General features: G+C 51.4%; 9 protein-coding genes across 9 annotated transcripts; 3 read left to right on the top strand and 6 right to left on the bottom strand.

The window, feature by feature from the left end:
- Window positions 1–295: 295 nt before the first annotated feature.
- Window positions 296–1543, bottom strand: N7532_002035 (lipoate synthase; the record flags this gene model as incomplete). Its single annotated transcript, XM_056614529.1, has 1 exon — window positions 296–1543. One exon carries the CDS (start codon window positions 1541–1543, stop codon window positions 296–298), a length of 1248 nt encoding a protein of 415 aa, XP_056479570.1.
- A 597-nt stretch (window positions 1544–2140) lies between these two features.
- On the bottom strand, window positions 2141–4408 carry N7532_002034 (uncharacterized protein; the record flags this gene model as incomplete). The annotated part of the gene is made up of 2 exons (XM_056614528.1): window positions 2141–3163; window positions 3221–4408. 2 exons carry the CDS (start codon window positions 4406–4408, stop codon window positions 2141–2143), a joined length of 2211 nt encoding a protein of 736 aa, XP_056479569.1.
- Window positions 4409–5676: 1268 nt separating this feature from the next.
- On the top strand, window positions 5677–7467 carry N7532_002033 (putative ribosomal assembly complex component Ipi3; the record flags this gene model as incomplete). Its single annotated transcript, XM_056614527.1, has 2 exons — window positions 5677–6021; window positions 6094–7467. The coding sequence occupies 2 exons, from the start codon at window positions 5677–5679 to the stop codon at window positions 7465–7467; spliced, it is 1719 nt and encodes a 572-aa protein (XP_056479568.1).
- A 981-nt stretch (window positions 7468–8448) lies between these two features.
- On the bottom strand, window positions 8449–9540 carry N7532_002032 (zinc-dependent alcohol dehydrogenase; the record flags this gene model as incomplete). The annotated part of the gene is made up of 1 exon (XM_056614526.1): window positions 8449–9540. One exon carries the CDS (start codon window positions 9538–9540, stop codon window positions 8449–8451), a length of 1092 nt encoding a protein of 363 aa, XP_056479567.1.
- A 927-nt stretch (window positions 9541–10467) lies between these two features.
- N7532_002031 (uncharacterized protein) lies at window positions 10468–11079 on the top strand (the record flags this gene model as incomplete). The annotated part of the gene is made up of 1 exon (XM_056614525.1): window positions 10468–11079. One exon carries the CDS (start codon window positions 10468–10470, stop codon window positions 11077–11079), a length of 612 nt encoding a protein of 203 aa, XP_056479566.1.
- A 445-nt stretch (window positions 11080–11524) lies between these two features.
- Window positions 11525–12472, bottom strand: N7532_002030 (putative short-chain dehydrogenase/reductase; the record flags this gene model as incomplete). The annotated part of the gene is made up of 3 exons (XM_056614524.1): window positions 11525–11587; window positions 11643–12364; window positions 12430–12472. The coding sequence occupies 3 exons, from the start codon at window positions 12470–12472 to the stop codon at window positions 11525–11527; spliced, it is 828 nt and encodes a 275-aa protein (XP_056479565.1).
- A 1274-nt stretch (window positions 12473–13746) lies between these two features.
- N7532_002029 (uncharacterized protein) lies at window positions 13747–15454 on the bottom strand (the record flags this gene model as incomplete). Its single annotated transcript, XM_056614523.1, has 2 exons — window positions 13747–15154; window positions 15210–15454. The coding sequence occupies 2 exons, from the start codon at window positions 15452–15454 to the stop codon at window positions 13747–13749; spliced, it is 1653 nt and encodes a 550-aa protein (XP_056479564.1).
- Window positions 15455–18299: 2845 nt separating this feature from the next.
- N7532_002028 (GMC family oxidoreductase) lies at window positions 18300–20785 on the bottom strand (the record flags this gene model as incomplete). The annotated part of the gene is made up of 9 exons (XM_056614522.1): window positions 18300–18431; window positions 18496–18680; window positions 18739–18893; window positions 18961–19205; window positions 19285–19345; window positions 19400–20059; window positions 20127–20398; window positions 20439–20592; window positions 20643–20785. 9 exons carry the CDS (start codon window positions 20783–20785, stop codon window positions 18300–18302), a joined length of 2007 nt encoding a protein of 668 aa, XP_056479563.1.
- A 2403-nt stretch (window positions 20786–23188) lies between these two features.
- N7532_002027 (Zn(II)2Cys6 transcription factor) lies at window positions 23189–24688 on the top strand (the record flags this gene model as incomplete). The annotated part of the gene is made up of 1 exon (XM_056614521.1): window positions 23189–24688. One exon carries the CDS (start codon window positions 23189–23191, stop codon window positions 24686–24688), a length of 1500 nt encoding a protein of 499 aa, XP_056479562.1.
- Between the last annotated feature and the right edge of the window lie 451 nt (window positions 24689–25139).

Below are 25139 nucleotides of genomic sequence, written 5' to 3'. Positions count from 1 at the left end.
GATGACGATGATGACGTTGATGACGATGATGACGTTGATGAGAATTTGCTTTAGAATTGTAAGGCTTTTCTAAAATTACGCGAAAAATTCCTCGAATGTACAGCATAACCGTTGATGATACAAGACGCTGCCGTGTTAAAATGTTGAAAATAGACATGAATCCCGACCCAACCAAGCCCAAATAAAATGCGATCAGCGCCATACTGAGTAAACCATGAAAAGGAAGAAAATCAAGACCAAGGCGGTTAATATGCCATGCAGATTAATATTTTCTTTATGCCGGACAAAGGAAATGTCAATGCGTCGCCTGATCAGCCAAAACAGTCTTATCAGCAGTGCCTTCCGCAGCCGTAGCTCCGGCACGACGCTTCTTGAGCACATTCTCGATGAATGCCTCGCCAGCCTTATAACTGCTGCGAACCAGGGGACCCGAGGCGCAGTACAGGAAACCCATGTCCAGGGCCCGCTGGCGCCAGGCCTCGAAGCGGTCAGGAGTAACGTATTCCTCAACAGCCATGTGACGCTTTGTGGGGCGCATGTATTGGCCGAAGGTAACAACATCAACATCCACAGCGCGAAGCTGGCGAAGAGCATCCCAGAGCTGCTCATCCGTCTCACCAAGACCCAACATGAGTGAGGTCTTCGTGATGAGATCGGGGCGAGCCTGCTTAGCAGCCTCTAGAACACGAATAGACTGTTGGAAGGTGGCGCGACGATCACGAACATACGGCGTCAGAGCCTCGACAGTCTCAACGTTGTGGGCATAAACATCCAGTCCGGACCGAGCAACGAGCTTCGCCATCTCGAGGTCACCACGGTAGTCACCAGTCAGGCACTCGACCAGGATATTCGGCGCCTTTTGCTTGATCTTGATCACTGTCTCGGCGAAGTGGCGGGCACCACCATCCACCAAATCGTCCCGGTCAACACTCGTGAGAACAACGTAACCAAGACCCCATCGCGAAATGGCCTCGGATGTGTTCTCCGGTTCATGCGGGTCCAGCGGAGGAGGCGCTCGGTTTGTCTTCACACTGCAAAAGCGGCATCCACGAGTGCAGGTATCACCCATCAGCATGATTGTGGCTGTCGCAGCGGACTTGTCATTTCCGCCCCAGCAGTCCGAGATATTGGGGCACCGGGCCTCCTCGCAGACAGTGTGCAGGTTCAATCCACGCAGATCTTTCTTCAATCGCTGATAGTTCTTCGAGTCCGGAATCGGTGTCTTGAGCCACTCGGGCAATCGGGTCATTTCCTTCTTGCGGCCGGCCGGGCCGACCATAGCTTTCTTGAGGGCATAGGCTTCCGAGGAATCGAGAGGCTCTTCCTTGCCGCCGGAGACGAAATCAGCGAACGAGGGGCCGGCGTTCAGCTTGTCTCGGAAAGTGGTTGCAGGTCGCCGGGTGCTTCCCGCTGGTGTGTTGGTGGCGGATGAGGAATCGGTAGTAGCATAGGTGCGTTGGCCGATTGAGGGGTACATGCACGAGGGAGAGGCAATCGCTCTCACAGCTGACAAGCGACGTAAACTACGTGTTGGTGCTGCCATGATCGGGGTTGTGTTAAGCTTAAGAGTAGGAGGTTCACGCCATGCGCAGAGAAAGATAGGACCGTTCGAATCCCGCGGGAAAGCGGGATTACTCAGCAGACATGATTCGGGACTTTGTTGTTCCGCGGATCTTCCGTCAAGGCGGTCAAGCCGATCGGGAGTTGCCCTATTGTTCTTGCTCAAGCTTAGTATTAGAGTTGGTTGACACAAAGATTCAGCGCACGATATAAGATGATGCTAGTGGCAGGGCCGAGGAAGGCAATATATTTGAATATGACAAGATAAATTGTTAGATAGCGGAAGGCTATTATGATTATGCACTAATATGCAACTAATACTAATTGTACAGGGCGGCGTTGAACAAAAGCAAAACATTTCCAAAGGAGCGGGTCGCAATGCAAGGGTATGAAGATAAAGAGCAGATGAGACCAAATAAACACCAATGAATGAGCCAGTTGATAAAATCGAATCAATCGAGTGGGAATCATTGCGAGGGAAAGAGTGACCGTGCCATGGTGAGATGGCATAGGTGAGGAAGGAAAAGTCAGGGATTGGAGAGCGGGTTGAGACAATATAGGAAAATCACCAGGGAGGTGGTTATTGAGCCTTGGTTTCCAGAACCTGAGCGAGGACTTCGACTGCAGATTTGAGCATGTCGTCAGCTCGGCCGCAAATGGCAAACAAAAGATTGTCGACAATTTTCTCGACATGTTGTCGCAGATCGCTGCTGCGAGAGCCAAGGAACCGGTCCTTGACTCGACTGGGAGATCCAGTTGGGAGTTGTATTCCTAGTGTGCTGTATGCCTTCGCGGGAACAGCGTCCACTGCATAGATGTCATTGCGGGTTGATAGAGAAGGTTTGCGGCGATGAATGGAGGAAAGAGAAAGGAGATAGTTTCGGGCAATTAAAGCGGCACAGAGACAGTCTAGAAGATTCTCTGTGACTTCGGGGAAGATAGTGTGGAAAGGACGTAAGAGAGCTTTTTCGTCGTTTTTGCGCAAGAAGACGATGACAGGAGATGTAAGGCGTAACATGTGACGAGGGAAGTCCTTGACGCAATGCTCAAGTTCGCCGAGTGTCCACTCGTGGTCATCGATGGTCCACTCTTGATGCCAGGAGCCTTGCTTCTCCATGTCATCTTTCCCGGATTTCTGCGAGATCCGCCCTGGGGAAGGATGTGCAGGTGTTGTGGGTGACGCCTGTGGGCTAACGCTGCCAGACCGAATTTCAGGCTTTGGCGACGTGTCGCGCTCTTCCTGCGCGGAATCCGGCCTCTCGCAAACAACGGTCGACGTAACACTATCCGAGGTCAACGACCCCGGATCGGTGTAAGAGTCGTCATCCTTGCTGTCCTGGAAGCTATCCAGTGAGTAGCCTGATTCACGAGTTCCGTAACCGCTATCGGACATGTCGGGTGGGTTCTCAAGAGGTGTGTCCGGACTGAAGGCGGAGACTTCTTCTTGATTTTGATCTGGCGTCATAGGAACAGTATGCGGGGGAACCGGAGGCGGTGCCGGAGAAGGTGCAAGGGATGGAGCCAAAGATGGAGAAGGCGCCACAGACGGGGATGATTGTCGTGCAATTTCCACTAGCTTCGGCTTACTCGCAACGGCGAATCGCTATTTTCAAGTTAACAGCAAGATTGAGGATTTGATTGTGTGGAAGAGGAGACTGACCACTGGCTCATCGAGAGCTTTAGCCCCGGGGATCACGTCTAATGGCGGCATAGGAGGATCTTTTTCAATGATCTGGAATTTTCGACGGTTTGATACCCGGGGATTCTCATCTTCTTGGTCCTCCAAAGGATCAAGAGGTACACCTTGCAGCCATGTCTTACAATACGAGAAGTTGCTCGGTATCCAACTTGCTTCGCTTGAGACAGTTGCAGTTCTTGGCCGTTGAGGTCTCGGGGAGCTTCCTGGCGCAGAGGTCGGGTTTTTGATTTCAGATGCAGGTGATGTGAAGGGAACCGGTAGTCTCTCCTTTTCGGTTGGAGTGGATTCTGACTCATTCGTATCGCACCTCCGCATCAAGTTTGTGTGTGCTTCGTGGACATTTTTGACGTCTGTCATTCTGTGTTCCACTGGCTTTTGCCATGGGCGATAGGATTGATAGGCAAGCTGTTCTTTACTTTCGTCCTCGGTCTGAGTCTCCACAGGTGGACTCTCTTCTTCAGGCTCCTCTTTCAGAGGCTGCGGCTGTGATTCATGCGGGATTGGCACATCCGGCGCTTCCAGTTCATACGGACCTTCGTCACAAGAGGCTTTGGAGCAATTCTGATATGCAAAGTATGACTCGGGACCGGTGCTTGCAGGTCGGGAGTCTGATATAGGTGGGCTCGGTAGCAGTCCAAAGGCAGACATGCTCGTTGATGTCAAGTTTTGGTCAGATCTCCACGTTCGCAGCGAGTGACCAGCCGGCAGCTTCGATTGCCTCGTAGTTTTCGCAGCAAATGGTGGTGCCCCGTCGCATGATGCTGATACTGGCGACGAGACTGATGCGGGTGATGATGGTAGCATGAGTTGAAACGGTTCCTTCATTCTCCGCACCGAACGAAAGGGAGAGATCGAGACTTGGCCGCGGTCCATGGAGAAACGTGGTAGCGATGGTGACACTTCGTGTTCTGATCGTGGCATGGCGGGTGGTGGCACAAATGAAAGTGAGTTCGGAAATTGCCTACTCCTACTTCGGGGTTGATATGTGGGTGACCATCGGCGTGGCGACGGGATGGGCTCGCCAAGGCCCATCGCATCGTGGCTCAGCGAAGACGAATAGGAGTCTTGGTTCCTGATGTGCGTTTGGATAGGAGCCGGCAAGCATGGTTTCGCAGGCATTTTGGCGGCACCGCAGTCCATGGCGGCCATGGCGCGGCCTTGATATGAAGCAGCCCTAATCCCAACCAGAAGGATCAAATGGAAAAAGCAAAATAACTGGTCGCACAAGAGTTACCTGGATGAGAATGAGATGCAGCGAGTGTGAAGTTGAGGAATTACCGGTCAAAACAAAACCGCACGCCCATGCAGGGGCTCCAAATGTCCTTATACAGAGAGATTGGCCCTAGCCAGGAAGTTCCAGGTGGATAGGGTCACCAGGGACTACAGTATCCCTTGACAGGAAGTACAACCCTGCCGTAAAGAAACCCGGGTATGCTGAAGGTGGCCCCCCTTCAAGGCCCCCATCACCGGCACTCAACGAGCTCAGCTCACAACAGGCACGGGCCAGCGCAATAATAGTGAGAATGAGCTCGCATTGTCCTTGCATTCCCGGTTAAGGTGCGATCAGAGGGCAACGGCTCCCTGATTGGGCCCCGATGCCAGATTTGGGTCCCGCAGGCCTCCGTCAACGTGGATGGACCCTCGTCCGTCGCTTAATATCGTCATGGTTCGGGGGCGGGTGGACCCCGGGAATGAGACAAATGGGATGAATAGAGGGGAAGAGGGCGACGACGGCGAATCAACGCCCTAGAGAAGGGCAACAGGATCGACAGCAGGGTGTATGCAAGCGGGTCATCATTGGATGTTGTGTCTCGCCGTCACCCCTGGTGAAGAGCAGAGGGTGGTCCCCCCTTGCTTCATCGGGCTCATGCCTGGCTGTGGTCTGAAACTGCAGTATAAAATGCTTCGCCATGGCTAGAATTCCTGCCCGACAGCCGTTGCCATTGTCCAGGATTATGAGTCGAATCCCAGCATGCGGTTCACTAGCTTCTCTGCCGGGCCAAGTGACGTGTTCCTGGCAGATAGCGATCATTCATTTCATACCCCGAATGCCTGTTATCATTTGTAGATGGTCCAAGTGGATGCGATGACATGTCCAACTCCAGCGCCCCGCTTCGCCTCAACGCGACCCGCGTAGATTGATAGATGTGGTTTCGCGACCCGCAGACCGTAATATTAAGGTAGCCGCACTGCGACCGTGTGCGATCGTGGCAAAGCAGAGTTTCTTACTCGTCACGTCTAGGCCGGGGAGGCGGCGACTAGTCTGTCGCGCATTTCCCGGTTGGCGGCGCGGCGCCAGACAAACAGTGCAAACTGCCCGTTATCAATTGACTTATCGCATCCGAAAAAAAAAGCGACGGCTGGGGTGATTCGGAAACTTAGCCCTCCCCATATTTCATGCACGCGCCCCATTCTCCATGCTTTCCGAATCCTTCGTTGCGTCGACGCTGCTATCCGCTAAATCTCCGGCCGCCACGCTGAGGGATGTCGGGATTTGCGTGCAGGAATTTCAGCCTTCGCCCCAGCTGCGGTCCACCTTCAAGAAGAGCTCGACCACGGCTAATTGCCTGGCTGTGAGCCCGTCGCATATATTTTCCGCCCAGGCCGAGAAGGCCGTCGTCCATGTCTACAGCCGGGAGAAGGGAAATCAGGAAGCTCTCGTGCCCTTTCCGGAGCGCATTCGCAGCATTGCGGTGGCCGGTGCCAAGTATGGCGACGTGTTAGTCCTCGGCACGGAAGGTGGGCGGCTGATCCTCTGGGAGGTATGCGACTGGTTCCATGACACCAATTGTGGTGACCTGTCACAGCTCATGAAACTGATATGCGACTTCTAGACCTGCACCGGACGCCAAGTGGCTACCACAGCCTCCCATCTTCAACCCGTTACCTCCCTCGTCGTTGACCCCACATCCAACTTCATCCTGTCTGGCTCCTCAGACGCAGCCATACATGTCTGGTCGCTGTCTGGAATTCTGTCATTCTCAAAGCCGGCGCTCAGCCACAACCGCCAACCACCCAATGCGCCCATTCGCACCTTTTCCAACCATCGAGCGGCGATCACCGCTCTCGCAGTCGGACACAGCAATGGCCGACATAACATAGCTGTGTCAACAGCCAAGGACAATACAGCAATCATATGGGACTATAATACGGGGCGTGTGCTACGGACATTCCTCCTTCCTGCTTCCGCGACATGCGTGGCGCTGGATCCCGTTGACAGGGCTGGCTACGTCGGCTATGAAAACGGAAGTGTGCAGTTAATAGATTTCTATCGCGGTACCACTGTGCAGCACCCGCTTCACGACGCCTCGCTCCAATCAATCCCGGCACAGGTATCGGGCGAAGACAGATGGTTGCCCCCCGCTGCCGACTCGGGTACGACCCGGGCCCTGTCCCTGTCCTACGACGGTACCACACTCCTCTCGGCACACGATGGCGGCAAAGTTTTGTCCTGGAATATTGCTCGCCGGAAATTTGCGACCACAGTTGCCGATTACACACACCCCGTCACCAATTTGGTCGTGTTGCCGCCGAGTGGCCTGCAGCAAGCCTCCAAGGAGTTGAAGAGGACGATTCACACGGTTGTCAAACCCCGTCATGATAATGCCTTCGCCGATCCTTCTCATGCCCCCGGTGCTGTACCAGTCGACTACGCATTCAACACTCACCTCCTCGCACCATTACAATCCCGATCTGGCAAACCCTCACTTTTTGCTCAGGCCCTCACACACACATGTTTCCCCGACTCCATGATCGACGACGGCCTCGCTGAGCTAGCTGCACTCCGCACATCTGGTGGATCTGACGTCGCTCGTACTGTCCCTGGCGTTTCTACCCCCTCGAACAGTGCAGAGGACGTGGCCGCCCGAGAGGGCCACGTCACTGAGCTCGAAGCCGAAATAGCCATGCTCAAGAAGAAGGCAGCGGTGAATGATACAGCTCGACACGCAACTGCCGATGAGGTTGTGCAATTGCGCTCGGACCTCGCCAACTTGCAGGATTACATCAATGAACTGCATGAGAAGCAGGAGGCTGCTCAACGTGACAAGGCCCTGCGGCAAGCAAGGAGGGAGGAACGTGAGACCAAGAGAAGGGAAGCTTGGTTAGCTGCTGAGAAGAAAGGGCGCAACGGGGATGCAGTTATGAAGAAGATGGAGATTGATGATGGGGATGTGACTAGCGACTTAGATGATCTGGGCGATGAGTAAGGGTTTTCAAAAAGCATCGTTCGCTTGTACACTGAATAGAATTGGGCTTGGAGTCATATTTTATCATCTGTTTTACACTCTTGGAATTGAATAGCAAGCCAATAGCTGCATGGAATATACGAACATATAATTTCTTCACCGCGAATCATAACGTCCGTGTCAATCACGAGTGTTCCTCGATGAGCCGGTTTGACGAGTATTGACCGCAATCTCATTCGATCTTTTCGGATAGCACCATGACATGGACACCTGCAAAAATCATTTTTCGGAGTTTATTGTATGTGATGTGCCATACTCAAAGACATTTAATCTGTGCAAACGAAACGTAGAACCTCAAAGCCCATGCACCCGCCGGATGCTACAATGCACTATTTGACGATATATATTTAATATAGGTTTTGATACAGCCACGGGCACCTCTTCTACCTCAGAACACACCTCCCTAACATTTCAGGTATCTGCTAGTTCTTCGGCTTGGGTGTCCTGACTATGCGAGTCAGAAAATGAACTTTCTGCTCTATGGGAGAATTATTCTAGCCCGATCGCATTCATTTTACATAGAGCATCACTCACTAGAATAGCTATCCTGACAGCTGATCACGTAGGGAACTGGGTAGATGGCTAGGTAGTCGACTAACCAATGAACCTGGTGGTTATCAAGAGCATATTCCAAGGGGTAGTCGGCGTCGAAACTGGCACCATCCAATTCGATTAAGGCTTTACTTCTGTGTCATCTGAGCGACGGCACTGGGGGTGTGAAAGCATCAATCTCCTTGATATAAACTATCACATGCATATGAATCATATTTGCTGACAGCACGACCGTTCATTGTATGCTGCTGCATTATATATCTCACCAAAATTCGTGGAACCAGCCTCAAGTAAATCATCTGGCTTCCTACTACACTAATAGTGCATGATGTATCACGACGGAAAGCTATCTTCTATTGAAATCGAACACTTCTCATAGTCTCTCAACTCTTAAAACACCATGCAAAGTCTCCCTCTCAGATCCTTCCTCTGGTAGTGATCATACATCTTATTAATTTCTTCCACCCCATAAGTTTTTTCAATGTGGGTCTTGCACCCATTCTTAGCATGAAGATTGATCATATCCTGACTCTGCTCCGGCGTACAGATCAATCTTCCCTTAACCGTCTGCTCCTTGAAGCTCAGCGCAAATGGATCGACCTCCAAAGGCCACTCAGATGGCAAGCCGACATCAGTCAGAATTCCGCCCTTCCGCAGGAATTGCTGGGAAAATTTGATCAGCTGTCGTGCCTCTGCGTTGATGACAACACGATCCACACCCGGATTCGTGTCATAGAAGGAGGACTGCAGCTCTTGGATGACTCGTTTCTGCGCATCTTCCGAATCGATCACGAAAGTCTTATCCGGCTTGAGGTGCGAGGGGACGGCTTGTGCTGTTTCAATCCCCTCTTTCCGGTTGTCGATAGCGATGACTTTGTAGCCCAAGGCCTTTGCATATTGAACACCTAGGTGTCCAAGTCCGCCAATGCCAACCAACGCCAACCATTGACCTGGCTTGACATCTGCCGCGAGAATGGCACCGTACACTGTGGCGCCCGCGCAGAAGAGAGGGGCGGCTTCGTCCCAGGGAATAGACTCGGGGATTTTCGATACAACACGAGCATCGGCTTTCATATATTGCGCGAAGCCGCCGTTGATCGTCAGACCCAGCATACCAGTCAGCTTCTCGCAAAGCTGCTGGCCTTGGTGCTTGCAAGCGTTGCAAGTGCCGCAGAAATTATACGTATTGATTGATCCCACGCGATCTCCAACATGGATATTGGACTTGCCAGCGTCGGAGCCCATCTTGACGACTGTTCCGGCTGGCTCATGCGATCCGACAAGACCCGGCTTTGCGCCAGATGATTCATAGACACCTTGCATCACTTGAAGGTCTGTATGACAATATCCTGCGGCAGCGACCTTGACAAGAATGTCGTTTGGACCGAGGTCGGTAGGAACTTCAACGTCACGGACTTCGTAGCCTTTGTTGAAGTCCTTGACAACAGCCGCTCGCATCGTTTTGGGGATTTGATCTGCCATGGTGAATGTGATTGAAAACAACAGTTGTTTGTTTAGATATGTTAAAGAGAGAACACATGAACAGTGTGAAGTGGTTTATATTTGCAGGAGACTACTAGAACATGCAAGGGTGAGTAAATGGAACGTCATTTTGCCGGCCACCACAGCTTGTTCCATCTCAGCTTATCCCCGAAAACGTCCCGATACAACAGTCAAAGACAACAGTCAAAGACAACAGTCAAAGAAAATCAAGAAAAAATGAGCAGTGGACCTTTTGCGGAAGCTTTGGAGGTAACTGGTGTCCAATTGTAAAACCGGCTGCACTGGACCACCGCTTACTCACCCATGACGCGAATGTTCGGTAAGGCGAATCGTGCTGTGAAATTGATAACTTACACAGTTTTAGTATCTAGAAAATTTTATTTGAGCTTTCTAACTCTCGAAAATTGATGCCTGGCGAAATTTCCTTGAAGATCAGGGCGAGTGGCATCCTTCGAGAAAGGGGAGCCCCGAGTACGGAGTACCTCGTGGGAATCTACACAACATACTGCTGCCAGCTCTCTCCACAACCCCACCGAGTTGGCCTCCACCGGATTCTGTACCGGGTTTGTGGTCTAATATATCGTTCTTAGGGCTCGTATGGCTATCCTGAGGTCGTTTTTATTGGTGCCCACTTGTCACTCCAGGGATCTGACCAGGCCATCACGGTCGGCCCCACTTTTTGAGGCAATTGTCGCAAGATGCATGATGTCAAGTTATATCATGTCTTGCCACGAAATGAGCTATATATTCAAACCAAGCGTAAGCAATGATTTGGAACCTTGTACATAAGAAAGTGCTTGCGTTATTGATGAACCAACGAAATCGGCTGAATACCACCGTCCAAGACACTGTATACCCACTAGTTCACCACCCACTTTAGTCTCATCGCATCAAGACATTGCCAAAATGTCCGAGTCATACACAAGCTCCTCATATTACTACAGCTCTACCACAAACAACGGTGGCGATGCCACCAAGAGTGGCCACCGCTATTCCACATCTTCTCACACCGAACCAGACGGGACCACAATTGTTCGTACAGCCCGTCAAGATCTCGGACAACCCGCCATCGTCGAAGAAAGGCGTTATGATCAGACCGGACAAGAAGAGCTCTCATTGCCAGGACCAGAAGGGACGTCCGCAGGTGGAGTGCGGCGAATTACAGACCTGGATGAGGAAGATACAGCTGGATCTGCAGCGATTGATACAGGTAACGCATATGGTGCCTCAGCCACCGGCCAATCTATAGATGACGATGTTGACCGAGGTTCATTTGCAACAAAGGTGTATGATCCCAGTTCGGGGGCGTACGATGAACATTCCGACTATGATACGGGAAGAGGATCCCGACACCATCGCGAGATGAGGGATGCCAGCGGACGCTTGTTCCATCGTGATTTCGAGGTTGATACGGCGGGGTTCTCGTCTTTAGCTCGGGAGAAGGAGGTTTTCGATGATTCTATATCTGGTACCAGAGTGCAGCGCGAGGAAGATGTCGATGTTTCGGATATTCTGTAGCTGGAGGTCTTTTCTTGAGTTACCCGAAATAAATCCATGAAACCCATTTATCCGTCTTCAACACCGAGTCATCAAATTTATCTAGAGAGCTAGTATATAGCACATCTTGCGTACTTGAGTGATAACACAGATTAAGCACCGATTTATCGACTGAACCATTCGGCAAAACTGCCAATTAATTGTTAGCATCTGCGAAAGACGGAAATAACGGCAACGTCGACTATAAGGAAGTAGGTATAGAGGTGTGGGCTTACCCCTAACCGGAAAATCGGTTGGGGTGGGCACTGTGACAAGCAAATTTTCGAAGGAGCAGGGACCTCACACATGTAGTACATGTACTGAATTTCGAGCGACTCCATATCTGGCTCTATTCTCGGCAAGGTATATATGGCGATAATGTTCATTCATTGGAGTAGTCTATATGCACGAATGCCAAAACACATTCTCACCGAATGGTGAATCCGCCATCAACTCGGATATCCGCACCATTGATCATTCCACTGGAGTCCTATCGATCTGTGAGCATCAAACTAAATCCAGCATCACAATAATGGTATGCTTACCTGGCACAGAAACAATACCGCATCGGCAACCTCCTCGGGAAGCGCAAACTTGCCTGTCGGGATTGTCTTCAAAAACGCCTCTCGCACCGAGTCCTCACCCCATGCCTTCTGTCCAAGAGCCGTCCACGCCACAGTAGGCGACACAGTATTCGACGTGATACCACGACCTCCCCATTCAGATGCCATACTGCGATTGAGACCGAGAAGTCCAGCCTTGGACGCACAGTATGCACCATGTCGGTGAAGAGCGGCATGGGCAGCCTGCGAGGAGATGCTCACGATTCTCCCAGGCGGAGGCGGACTGGTCGATGACTCGGCAGCTTTCGATGCCGCAAAGTACAGTCGAGCAAAGGCCTGCGAGCAGAGCATTGGGCCGAGGATATTGGTGGTGAGATGTTTCATGGTCTCCTCGGGCGGCGTGGTCTCCATATCGCTGAGCGACACATAACCGGCCGTGTTGATCAAGATACTAGGGAACGCTCTCTCCATGAGAGATGACGATTCCGGCGCGACCATATCCTTCTGCAACGATCCAAAAGCCGACTCTACCGAGTCAGGCGACGTGATATCGCACTCATAGGTGCGGATGTCATCCAGGTTGGTACCGCCGTAGCCAGCCTCGAGCAGCTCATCGCGACGCTTCGCTTCAAAGGGCGCATACAGAATGACAATGCGGGCCCCTTGCTCTCTCAGTTTCTTCCCGATACTCGAGCCCAGTCCACCTATCACAAAATCGAGGTTAACTCTGTCTGCATTGTGGGCGGCTGTGGGCACCCTTGATCCCTACCTAGGCCTCCGGGGAGGACAGCCAGTCTGCGGGCGAGTGCCATGTTTGCTCAACGGATCACAAGGTCTAGCGCGAATTTAATAAGTTGCGAGCTGCGCAGAAAGAGCTAAGTAGTGCAATAAAATTGAGCCGAGCAGTGACGCTGGGGCTCTCCCCCTCGTTGCTGTTAGGCAGCTGGACGGTTTGGGAAATGATCGGTGATCTCGCCGACTTGCCACTCTGGGGCAAAAAATATGGGGAAGCTGACGTCAAGCCCTCCACCACATCCACGCTGCACGCAATTTTACTCAGTTTGGCACGTATACAGCTCAGACAGCTAATGTATAGAACCAAACCTACCACGGTCGTAATCATCACAGGAGGTTTGAGTGCGATTACGACCTATGAGACCGTAGCACATTTCGAATAGGATACTTCATAGTTCCATTCTGGGCTCGACCGCAGTGACGCACTGAGTCTCGCCCAATTATCAATAGAGCAGGCCATCTGTCGTTGAAAAAAAATCTTTAAGCCAAGCCAGACGAGTTTGAAAGTCTTCAAAGGGGCATGCGGGTGTGAAACGGGCGTTTCGCGCCCGTTTACCGGCGAAGTAGGACGGCAGACAAGTCCAGCTCATACTACAATCCCCACAGTTCAAGGGCCTGCTGCTGTTCAGCGAATTAGTAGTTAGATGTTGTGGATTTACAATGATTCCTACGACATTACGACCCGCGGTTAGTCTCACTGTCCAGATCTTGAGCACTCCATGCCCTGCATCTAGAAAATTTACGCCATGCAGCTGACAATTGCAAGCTTTGGTGCTGGCGATGATTCAGAGGCCGGCAACTCCTGCGCAAAGGGTTAGGCACCGAGCCAGAGACCCGCCCAGGCCAAGACGTATGGTGTCAAAAAGCGACCGAGACTATGCTCAAGGTACAACCCTGGTGCGAGAAGGAGCACCTCTCACCGAGCACCGTTAGCGGCTGGAATGAATGACCAAGCCTGACCAGTGAGACTCCCCGCCTACAGAAACCGAGTTATTAGTAGCATTTCCCCCATGGCAGACCAGATGGAGCAAATGCAGACGGCCAGAAGATGGTAAAGGGGGAAGGTAAAGCAGGCATGTCCTTTCGCTGGTATTGTCCAGATCAAGTTTTAACGGTAATATCTCAGAACAAGGCTACTCTCTAGAGTAAAGCCTCGAACACCCGTCATGCGTGCTCCTAAAGCTCATACTTACCTTGGCTTCCCTTCCAGGAACAAGCCACACCTCGCCGAGTGTGCGAATACCTATCATGGTTGAGCGTATTCAACCAGATATCCAATGTCCACCCAATTCTAAACAGGGACGGCATCCTTTTCCTTCTCGTTCGGCGTCACAGAGACATCGATTGTGGACGCTGTAGCACCGGTCTCCAGGTGCTGGAACCAGTCAGATTTGGACTTTCGCCACCACTCGAGCAGTGCCAGGATAGTAACACCGCCCATAATCACGATACAGTAATTGAATAAGCTGGAATCCTGGTTGATAGCACTGTCCGAGTACTGCGGTGCGCAGAGAACCGCAAAGGAGAAGCCATTCCAGATGAAGGTCACGACAGCCGCCACGACTCCAAATCGGCCCATATCCCAGAATCCCGGGCGGAAAGATTTGCGCGTGATAAAAGTCCGACCAAGACCAACGAGACCGTAGGCTGCAATTGAGCCCGCTGCCGAGGTGGAGATCAAACTCGAGAACGCCACCTGAGAAGGCAGCTGCGTGCAGAGGAGGAGCGCAGCAATGGTCGCGATGAAAATGACGGCATTGTGGGGCTGCTTAGACTTTGACACACGCGAAAGTGTATCGCTGAAGGGGAAGACACCATCACGAGCGACGGCAAAGACCAGTCGCGACACCGCGACCAGGGAGATGGAGGTGTTGAGGATGGAACCGATCATGGAGACGACGGTCATGACCACATGGGCACGGGGTCCCAATGCCATCGAGTACATGTTAATGAATGGCTGGGGCGCGCTGGTGTCGTAAAAAGTCTCGATAGAGGGCATACAGAAGAGGAACAGAACGATGATAGGGAAGCCACACACAGCAGATGCGACGGTCGCCCAGAACACACCTTGAGCAGCAGCTTTCTTGGCCGAGATCGTTTCCTCTGCGACGTGACCCGACGCGTCCTGACCCACAAGACAACTCGAGACCAGATACCAGGACAGCACCCAGTTGAGACCCGGGGTTGTGTCGCCGCCGTTGTATGTCGAAGTGAAGACATACTCCGCAGTCTGGAAACCATATGTTTTCGCGACGCCGATAGGCAGCCAGATGAAGTTCAGCAACATGTCGATAATAATGACGATGACTCCTGCACGGAAGACCCAGGAGTACATTCGCGCAGGCAGAAAATTGAGCGACGTCCCGATGCCCAGGAACAACAGCGAAAATGCCCAGGCGACGGCCCTAGCGCGCACGTCGGAGGTATCAGTCGGGAAGTTGGTGTTGGGGTCATACACGAGAATCTCGGACACCAGGTAGTTGGCAACACCAAACGAGTCACTTGCCAGGAAGGCTGTCCACGCGACAAGAGTCCATGCCGCCACCATGAACGAAATGAAGCGTCCGAGCTGGCCACCACCCCACGACCGAAAGGCCCAGTAGTAAATCGACCCCGCGGCGGGGTATGCGGAGCACGCCTCAGCGAGACAGGCGGCGGTGATGATCGCCAGAATGCTACCAGAGACCCAAGAGCTCCATCTGCGGGATCAGTTAGGGTATGGCGACAGCGCTGAAGCGGAACAGAATGACATACAGAGCTGCGGGACCACCAGCGCTGAGCGCGATGTAGAACAAGACGCGAATTCCACCAATGCAGTACAAGGCTGAAAAGGAGCATGCGAAGTTATCGAAAGAACCCCATCCGCGCTCCAGAACAGCCTTATAGCCAAGCTTCAGCAGGTCGCGATCGTCCTCGTTGATGACGGACTGGGTCTGGTCCGTGCTGTCACGAAAGTCTTGGACGTCTTGGACGTTCTTGGCTGCAGGCGCGGCAGCCATGGCATCGGCGGATCCCATAAGTAATATATACAAAGATCGCGAGGACTGGGAGGCTCGGTACCGTGAATTTCGCAAGATTGACGACAATGGCGGCTGATTCAAAGCAAACGAGAAGTGCACTTTTGCAGAGTTTTTTCTCCGACGCGAAATCACGTGTAACGATCGATGGCTTCGGTGGATCTGCTCGTACTCGCCTAGCGGAACTTTGGCCCGTGGATACTCGGCTGATATCAAGAAAATTCCAAATGAATATGGAAAAAAGTCTAAGGATGTTATGGAATTTTGAGGCAAGTTCTAAGCTTGAGAATACTCTCCACACCCGGGAAAGAGTCTGTTGGGATCATTGTTTCTCAGGAACAGCTATCCACGCTAGCAGCTCCAATGAATATACATCAAAATGGATTAGAACACGCAAGTCAGTTTCGAAGTTGCCATTAAAATGCTTCAATTTGTTGGTAAATCATCATGTATACACGTGAATGGGAGAACACGTCTCAGCAATCTATCAATTCATCTGGAAGAGACCGATAAAACATCTGAACGTTGATGATAAATCCAAGAAACACAGTTCTGGAGCCCAATCATAACTCTGGAAGATGCAATATTGAATGTCGATGGAATATAGCAAAGAGTGCACTTTCGAGGCAGCCCCCGATGTATCTTGGCGACCCTGGATATCAAGTCAGAATTTCTGACGGAGTGGAAAAGACGCGGTGAGATAGATCGATGTAACATACTAATTTCTGCTGGTTGTTTCGACAAATAATCAACTTCTTCAAAAGCATGCAGAGCATGTTATGGAGGATGATGCATCCTACCATCCCTTCGAGGGGCAGCTCGCATCGGGCTTGGTGTCCCACCTGGGATAGCAGTCGGGCAGCTTTTGGGGCAACGCCACAGCGACCGCGGCGAAAAGGCCCCAGATGGCAAGAACGTGAGTCAAACGAAGGTAGTTCATTCTGATTCTGGAGACAAGCTTGAATCTGGAGTCTCCATAGACGTGGAATTGAGCAATATTTATAATGATAGCGGTCGTGATCGGGTTACTCGTTCTAACCCCATGAGTACCTCGATTAGACCCTCTTATTGAGAGCGGTTTCTGGAAAAGCCGAAATTTGAGCCCAAAAGCCCCCAGTCAAGCTCAAATATACCTTGGACAAAACGATGTGTTGATTGGGCCAAGCAATTTGAGTTTGCCATCCGTGTTTCCGAGACAAAGAGAGGCTGCCGCATCTCGCCGAGCCAAGCCTGTCGTTGAAAAAAAAAGGTTTCTTATTGAGACCTATATTTGGTTTAGCCTGGAATGTAATTAGAAGCAAATGAAAGACGATGCCTGCCAGATCCATGTCCGAAAATCCCTGAAAATGATCGCAATGACTAAATATCTGGTTGCGCGACTGAATACTAATCCATGGGATATGAACACACCCAGTGAACGTATAGAAAGGATGTTAACTGAGCTTTTCGAGTAGTCTAGTTTGTCCATTCAGCAAGGAAGAAACAAACGGGAGCTGAAAAGTCGGAGCGGTACAGCAAAGTTTCGTTTAAGTACAATAAATTTGGCGGTCGCTAAAGATCATGAAATGACAATAATGTATCCTATCGCACAAAGCCCATCCTATAGTAATCCTATAGTAAGCTTCTTTAAGTCGCCTCACATAATTCGAAGTGTTGTACCCAGGTACTCGATTATGACTGAGCTTCGGCAGTTCATCACCACAAATTCCACCAACTAGGCCGGATCTAGTTCTTCACACAGGTCATGACATGGTTCTTGTTCATGCAGTGGTAGCCGCTGCAGCAGTTCACGAGGGAGCATCCCTGGCCGGCTATGATTACCGTCAGAACGCCGCTGATGACCCATCAGACAGGGGACGAATCGACTTACCCGAGGCACAAACATTGGAAGATGCGCTTGCAACGGTGGCAAGGACAGCAAAAGCAATGACACTGAAAAGCTTCATTGTGGGATAGCGAAGTCAATGAGCAGTTGAGAGGAATGAGAAGTATAGGGATTTGTAGTGTGTAGATGCTTGGACAATTGTTGATTTGTAGCGACCAGACGGGTTATTTATACTATAGAGAGTTCAAAAAACATGAGACTGAATTTGCATCTTATCAGATCAGATCATCCGATCCGCCGGCATCGGATCGGGAATTAGGATCATTGAAAGCATATGATCCACATCCCAATTTTTGGCCCCAAATCTGACATCAGCTAACAGTGCTAGTGGAAGGGTTAGACCGAGATGAGATTGCCACTGTCTTACCCTCGCACTAAATATGAATGAAAGTCTTCAGTTCAAAATCCTCGCTAGCATAGAGAGATGCAGGAGAAGATGTTGTGGAGGCTAGCATAATCTCTTCTTTTGAAAATTCGAAGTCGATGGCAGAAAGCACTATCTTCGTGTCACTAATCAATTAAGCTTCAAACTCACTTACAAATGCTAGTAGGCATGTCTCAGATGGTTACACCAATGGAATTTAATTGAGAATCGGCTATGATCAAGCAATTCTAGGTCGAGGTGGCCAAGCGAAGGGCAATTTCCGCTACAGCCGGTTTTTCCGCTCTGGATCAACGTCTTCCGTAACAGATACTACCCTCGATCATTCTGGACTTGAACTTTCTGAAAACGACCAATATAATCGAAATATACCCGCATCCCAAGAGTGCTGTGTCCAGACCGATATCACTCAAAAATGCAAGAAGGTAAAGTAAGTTCATTCTCACTATGGTTGGACTGAACAGCAAAAAAGAGAACCCAAAGGGAATAAACAGTAATGAAAGTACTCATATTGATGGTGCACAGTAATCATGCAACAACACTCGCATCTCTTTCCCCTTTCAAAGACGGGACAGATTGGCGAACTCGCCTGGGGCGTGGTAAGTGGGCACCTTCATATCCAAAGCGGCGCCGGAATAGCCGAGGTCCTCTGCAGTGAGAACAGCACATTTCTCGCCAATGAGGAGAGCAGTCTGAAAATTATTTCCGGTTATTTGTCATTCCTTTTGAGGACTTGGGAGAATGTAGAGAACTTACACTGAAAGTGTTGCAACCCACATTGTCGGGGCAGATGGATAAATCGCAGACCTTGAGGCCCTTCACGCCATGAACGTTCAAGCGCTCATCAACAACGCCGCCGTGGGGAGCGATGGAGCTTCCCTCGCGAGGGGCCATGCTGCATGTTCCGAGCGAGTGCCAAGTGGTTTCAACATGGCGTTGAACTTTGCGATTGAGTTAGAAGATATTAGACGTGACAAATATTTCCGGATTGAGGCTCACCCCATTTTTCAATATGTGCGATATCCTCCTTGCTGTATTCGAGGTCGTCGCGAGCTTCCACCTTATTCGAGTTGAGAGAAGTGGATTTAGCTGGTTTTCCAACCTCAAGGGGCTGCGACCAAGAACCTGGTGTGCTTGCGTGAGACTTTGAATCACTGAAAGATGCATGCTCAGAGCTTACCATGTTGAATACCCGCGGAGATATGATTTGGCCCGGCATACGCTTTGGTAGTTGCAAGATCGAGGTCAAGTGCTCGAGCGGGCGAATTGTATGCAAAGTGGGGGTGCATTCCTGTCACTTCGCCGGCGTAGGCATTCATGCGTCGTGCGGTCTCGCGGGATTTAATGTAGCCCCAGACCATGGGCGCCATGTCCCGTTTATCGTTCATGAATCCTGCATCGAAATCAGGTGTTTCGTAGGGATCGGCTGACTTGATGTGGGTCGAGCCGCGTGAGAACGGGTATTCCTGATTTCATTTCGTCAGTCGAAGTTTCATGAAGAGATGCAAACTCAATATGAGAGTGTCCAAGAATACTAGTACTCACCAGGAAGTGGAACATGGTGAAGAATTTGCCCGGGGGCATGTGCATATGATCTCCGAACCATCTGCCCATCTGTTAGCACGGCCATCTATACGCAGGCTCGGATCCTTGAACATACCCTGAGATGACCGAATAGTGCATGACCGGCTTATCGGGCTTGTTCTTGAAGTAAGAGTGCCATCCGCTGTCGAATTCCGGAGTTGGCCACTTCTTCATCTCACTCAGCTCTTCCTCCGTCGGGCGAATCTTCACGCCAGCGTCGATGCCATTAGTCGCCAGGGGGCCAGTTCCCTTGAGATTCCACTCTTCGAATACTTTCTCCTGCACCTTTGGGTCTCCCCGAATGAAGTCGTCGAATGTCTCCACGTCCGGCTTGGCCCTGAAGACAGAGAAAGTGAGGTAATGATCCTGGAAGTTGCGACCAACGCCAGGGAGATTCACCAGGGGCTTGACGCCAGCCCGACGCAACTTCTCGGGCTCGCCGATTCCAGATCGCTGAAGAATCAATGGCGAGCTGAGCGTGCCTCCGCTGATGATAATTTGCTTTCGGGCGCGGAAGACCTTGCGAACGGGCTCACCTCCTCCTAGGGGTTTGGTCGGGACGGTTTCCACACCCACAGCTCGGCCATTTTCGATGATCACGCGCGCAACCTTGGTGTTGCACTTAAGGTGGAGGTTAGAGTGTTTCGCGCGGGTGCTGTGGACATACGCGTGGGCGGCATCGCTTCGCCTCCCGGTATCGCGGTTGATCCACTTCAGCCAGTGTTCGGCTCCGTGTCTGCAAGAGCACTCCGTCATTAGCACAGATAACAATTAGAATATTGGGAAAACATGTGAGATCTCACCCGGTCGTCAAGTCCTGCAAGTCGTCCGTGACTGGGATATCCTGAGATTCGGCAGCACGAAGGAAATCCTCCTTGATCGGGTAGGTGTAGTTACCGAAGGACACCTTGATGGGTCCGTCGAAACCGTGCAGGTCACGATTGCTTGAGGCCCGCTGGTAGGTCTCATATTTCCTCATGAGAGGAAGGAGCTCCTTGGTCGTCCAGCCCTTGGCTTGGAAATCGTCATAGTCTGAAGCAGACGCCCTGGTATACATCTTGACAAGGGTCAGAGGCTATTGAGACATCAGAGACAGGGATATGGTTTCCACATACCATAAAGTTGATCGAGCTTCCACCACCAAGAATATTGGCACATGGAACAATCGCTTGTCGTCCATCGAGATGTTCAGAAGGACGAGAGTGGTAGAAGGATGCGGTCTTTGAGTCAAGCTTCATGTTTGTAGGATAGATGCCGGGTCGGTAGACCCTATCTGGGTGTGAGAGCAAGACACAAAGTAAAATCCTGGATTGGCCTACCATGGGTTGTTCAAGTTGTTCTCTCCCGCTTCAATCAAGAGAACGGAGAGGTTGTGGTCAAGATTGGCCAGCCGGCCAGCCGGCACGCATCCTGCACTCCCACCACCACATATGATGATATCAACCTCGTCCGGGATCGTCATATCTGCCTAGTGTTTAATGTCAAGTAAAGTTGTTCTGTTAATCCTAAATAAGGGTTTGGGAGAAATGAGAGTAGGGAAATTAGGCAAAAAGTCCTGTTCACTCTTTTTATACCCAGGCTACCCCACCCGTCTAGAAAGAATGCCAACAATACACCCTGTTCTAGAATTGACAACAAAAGCAAATTGACTCCATCAAGTTACCCCTCATGCGGGGATAGACTTCAAATGATGGGCAGAGATAGTGGGAAAAAAAGCCACAACCTGGGGCCCAAGATGCTCGGCCTTTACCTTTGGAAAGGGTGACTTGGTTTCGCAAATTCTCTCTGTCGCAGAGACCATTCAAATAGCTGGCCTCAGGATAGTCGGCTTTTGTTGAGAGTACACTAATATCCTTGTCTGATGCTATCTCAAATCCTGCACCTCAAATTGATGTGTTCTGAATCCGGCCTTCCGCGTCCGTCTTAACTCGGTGATGTCGATGTACTTCGCGAAATACATGTACCACCTCACTGCCCGTTTCATTATGCGGAGTGCATGCGCCTAGACTACGCCAATGCTGACGACGGTGCTGACATCTGCTTATGCGGTTCTCAACTTGAGGAAAATGGAGAACAGCTGCGCAACGCACAGCTCGATGCATCGGCCATTAGTTTTAAAGAGGCTAGTATTTCACAAAGTTGCTCAATTACATGAAAGGAGTCTATCAAACGCTCCACAAATTCCAAATGTTGATAAATTGATGGCTATAATATCGAGCTGCTGGAGGTTCCTAGGATTTCCTGCACATCTCTGATAGGTCGCGAGGAGAGCGGGGAATGGCCAAAAAGACCAAAGGAAACCTTGTCATGCATAGATTCGCCGGGAATCCGAACAAGTCATGTCTACTATTGCTGGAACGCAGTGCACGTAGATGTCTTGAGTCATGACCCTGCTCATGTGGGGCGTGATGCGGATCCGTTTGTACCTGATACCTGCCAAGTTTGTTCTTTGCTGACAGCTGTCCTTCTGGGGTGGGGCCATTTCCTTGTATTTGTCCCTTCAGAAGGAAGCAAATGTGAATACCACGAATAGACATGTGCCTAGAGTAATACTGGTTTCATAATTTATGGCAAGGAATTGAGAGTTTTCCTTTCTGGCAATGTAGCAATGGAGATCCGTTTAGTACGGCGATTGTAGAATGTGCTTGCCACCTAGCCCCGCGCCAAGATATCTCTCGACCAGTTTGAAGACATTGGCACTCATTATTGGTGCGATGGAAAATTCCGCTCAACGGGATCCGGCCAGCTGCATTATGCGGGGGCACTAGACGCAAGGAGATCATGCTCCGCATTCCCCGCCTCTTGTACCTCTGAGATGTACTAAGGGTGGATCTGAGAGGACTTTGTTTGAAATACAGCGCTGTATTAGAGCTACCGGGCAAAAGCCGAGTCTATGCTAGTCTCGAAAGTCCCCGTTGAGTTTTTATAGATTCCCGTCTGATCTTCCCCGCTTCAGATGACACGGAGCGCTCATGTATGAGATGCAAGCTCCCTATTTATGGTAGATCGAGAAAAGGCCAAATAATATAATTGCAAGTCCCATAAACCTGATGAAGGAGGTCTCTGAGTGAAAGCCCATCCACTAGAATGCAGCCCAGTCTCGTGGTGTCCAATGTGTAGCCGTCGCTCCGTTCAAGTCGACCTTAGGGGGTGATCTTATCTTCTTGAACCGTCCAATAAATGATCATGAAAATGAGCTCTCTAGCATCCACGGACTGTGAACAATTTACTCTCGATTTTTTCTGCTGACTCTTCTTGTTTCAAGCGTGGATTGCCAGTGTTCTTCTCTTCCGGCCGGATTATCCAAGGCACCGAGATAACCCCGACAGTGTAATTCCCAGAGGTTGTGTGCATTTGGCACTATCTAGCCCTCTCTTCGACTTTCACTCGAATATTTCAACCAGAGAACAGGACTATTGATGTCTGTGTAACGTTCTGGAGTCCATCACACATAGGCCGCCCTACATGCCTTAAGTCAGGGGACACAAGGTTAAGAGCTCGGGCCGAGAGCCGCGCAGGGTACCACAGCATCGGCATCGGCGGATGCAAGTAGGCATATAGAAGTAGCGCACAGGGAGACCGGGTCGATCTGCCTATTTTATCCTGTGGCCTACTTCTAGCTGTACACTATTATTACTGCTAGATACTCATGACTACTACACTAGACTGGTCTCTGAGAACCCCCAGATTGGCCCCCACGGCCGTCCCCCGGAAAAGCGGGGAAACTCTCGGCAGATGGACACGAGATGGCCCCCTCCTGATCTCACGCGTCAACCGAGCTTCTCTCGCTGCGGTCGACCCTGAATGAACCCAGCCCAACCGCGGCTGCTCCTTTCCTCCCGTCACTCCTTCTCTGGCCGTGGACATGGTCCTCAAGGCATGCGATCGGTGCCACTCCGCCAAAGAAAAATGCACCTTCGCCGGCGATAGCCCGCAATGCACCCGATGTCGTCGGCTCAAGCTCTCCTGCTCTATATCTCGTCGCAACCGCCGCATCGGGCGACGACCCGCGGCAAAGGCCTTCCCACATGGCCAGATGCAGGTCTGGAGTGCCGAGCCCCAAAAACACCAAGACGAGTCCGGGTCCCGCGACGCCCGCGGCAATCCCAGCACCACTCCCAGCAGAAGCACCAAGGCACGATATCCCTCTGAAGCCTCGGAAGTAGTACGGACGCTCGATCGCGACCTGTCGCTGGCCATGGGCCCTGAAAAATTACTCGCGTCCCCGACCAGTCTGCGCACAACGGGAGATGCATTCCGCACCGTGCTGGATATCGAGAAGTTTTCCGTCATCCATATGCCCTTCATGTGGGGACCTAGCTTTATCCCGGTTGCTCAAAAGACCGTCTATGGAATTCTCGCCTTGTCGGCGCCGACCCTGACCGAGGGGTATCTCGCCTTTCTGGGGCTGATGACACGCTATCAGAGATCGCTGGTGATGCGACAAGATGAGCCCGACATGTCCAAGGCGGCCATGGGCCTGCAACGCTTGCGAAGTGTCAAGATAGCTCACGATTACGATGCGGCCTGCGCTCTCTTCCTGGGGCAGACCATGTATGTCTTCAACGTACTCACCGCGCCATTTTCCTCCTCTGCCCACTCCATTGTGCGGAGTTCGCTCATGTCCACCAAGCAGTGGATGCCCCGATTAATCCGCATCCCCATCATGGACACAATAACCATGACTCCGATCCTGATCGACACCATCGAGTGCCTGGCGCACCGCGAAATTCCCATTGTGCGCCTGTCCGACACCGGCCGCATCATCATCGACCGATATGCTGGTCTGTGCGCGACCCTCCTCCCTCACCTCTATGATATCTGTACCTGGAGCCACGCCCAGAAGCGTGAGGTGCGCGATACAGCATCAGAATCGCCCTCGCATATTTATGAGCGGCTGGCCGATATCGAGCAACAAATTCAGCGCTGGGCACCTCCATCACCACCCCAATTATATACCGATTTCACCCAGCACGAGGTCCTCGCCATGGTAACCCAAGCCAGTGTTTATAGACTCGCGGCCCTATTAGTTATACATCGCCTCCGATACCCACTGGGCATCGAAGATGAACCCGCGCGTTTTCTGGCCAGCGGCATCTTTTCCGAATTGTCATATTTTGTCAAATCGGATGCCACCAAATCGACAGCATTGCCGGTGGTGTTCCCCTTGACCCTGGCCATGTTCGAGATCGAAGGGCCTGGGGAGGAATTGTGGGAACAATTAGCGGCCTTCACCGTACAGAATATGAGTGCTGTACGGCTCCAGGGATTCGTCAAGCAGGTCCGGGCCGCGCGGGATTCCGGGTATGGGGGCCTCTGGTTTGAACTGGTCGACAGTCAACTGCATGTGGCCATGCCTCCTTAAATGTCGTTTATGGGCGATCCGCCAAGAAGGCCGGAGCCTAGTCTATTCCCATTTTGATCCATCTTAGCCAATTTAATTGATGTCAGCATGAGCATGAAATCATCCGAGGGTCGCCCCGCCCACGACAACTGTAGATAAAGTTGACTAAACACAAAACGCCCTGTCGTTGGCGACCTATGACAGTGCTCGGAGGCCGCGACCGAGCCGGCGCTCGAGGTGGTCCGCGGACACTAAAGAGGGAGGATCTCCCCGGAGCTCAAGGGCTGTCAAAGCTTCGGCCCCGGAGATGCCCCGAACGGGTAAGAAAGTGCCGGGCTCTCCACCCGATTCTGTCCTGACGCGCCGCCCGTGCGCAACGCTGTGGCTAACCTCATCCAGCAGAAACTGCCCGGAAAATGTACTCGTTGACGCTCGTTGATGCAAGAGGCGACGAGGCCCGTCGCTTGCATTT

Source organism: Penicillium argentinense (assembly GCF_028826775.1).
Source record: "Penicillium argentinense strain IBT 30761 chromosome Unknown utg000002l_segment0_segment0, whole genome shotgun sequence".
Classification (NCBI taxonomy): Eukaryota; Fungi; Ascomycota; class Eurotiomycetes; order Eurotiales; family Aspergillaceae; genus Penicillium; species Penicillium argentinense.
This window is presented reverse-complemented; position numbering and strand designations above follow the sequence as displayed.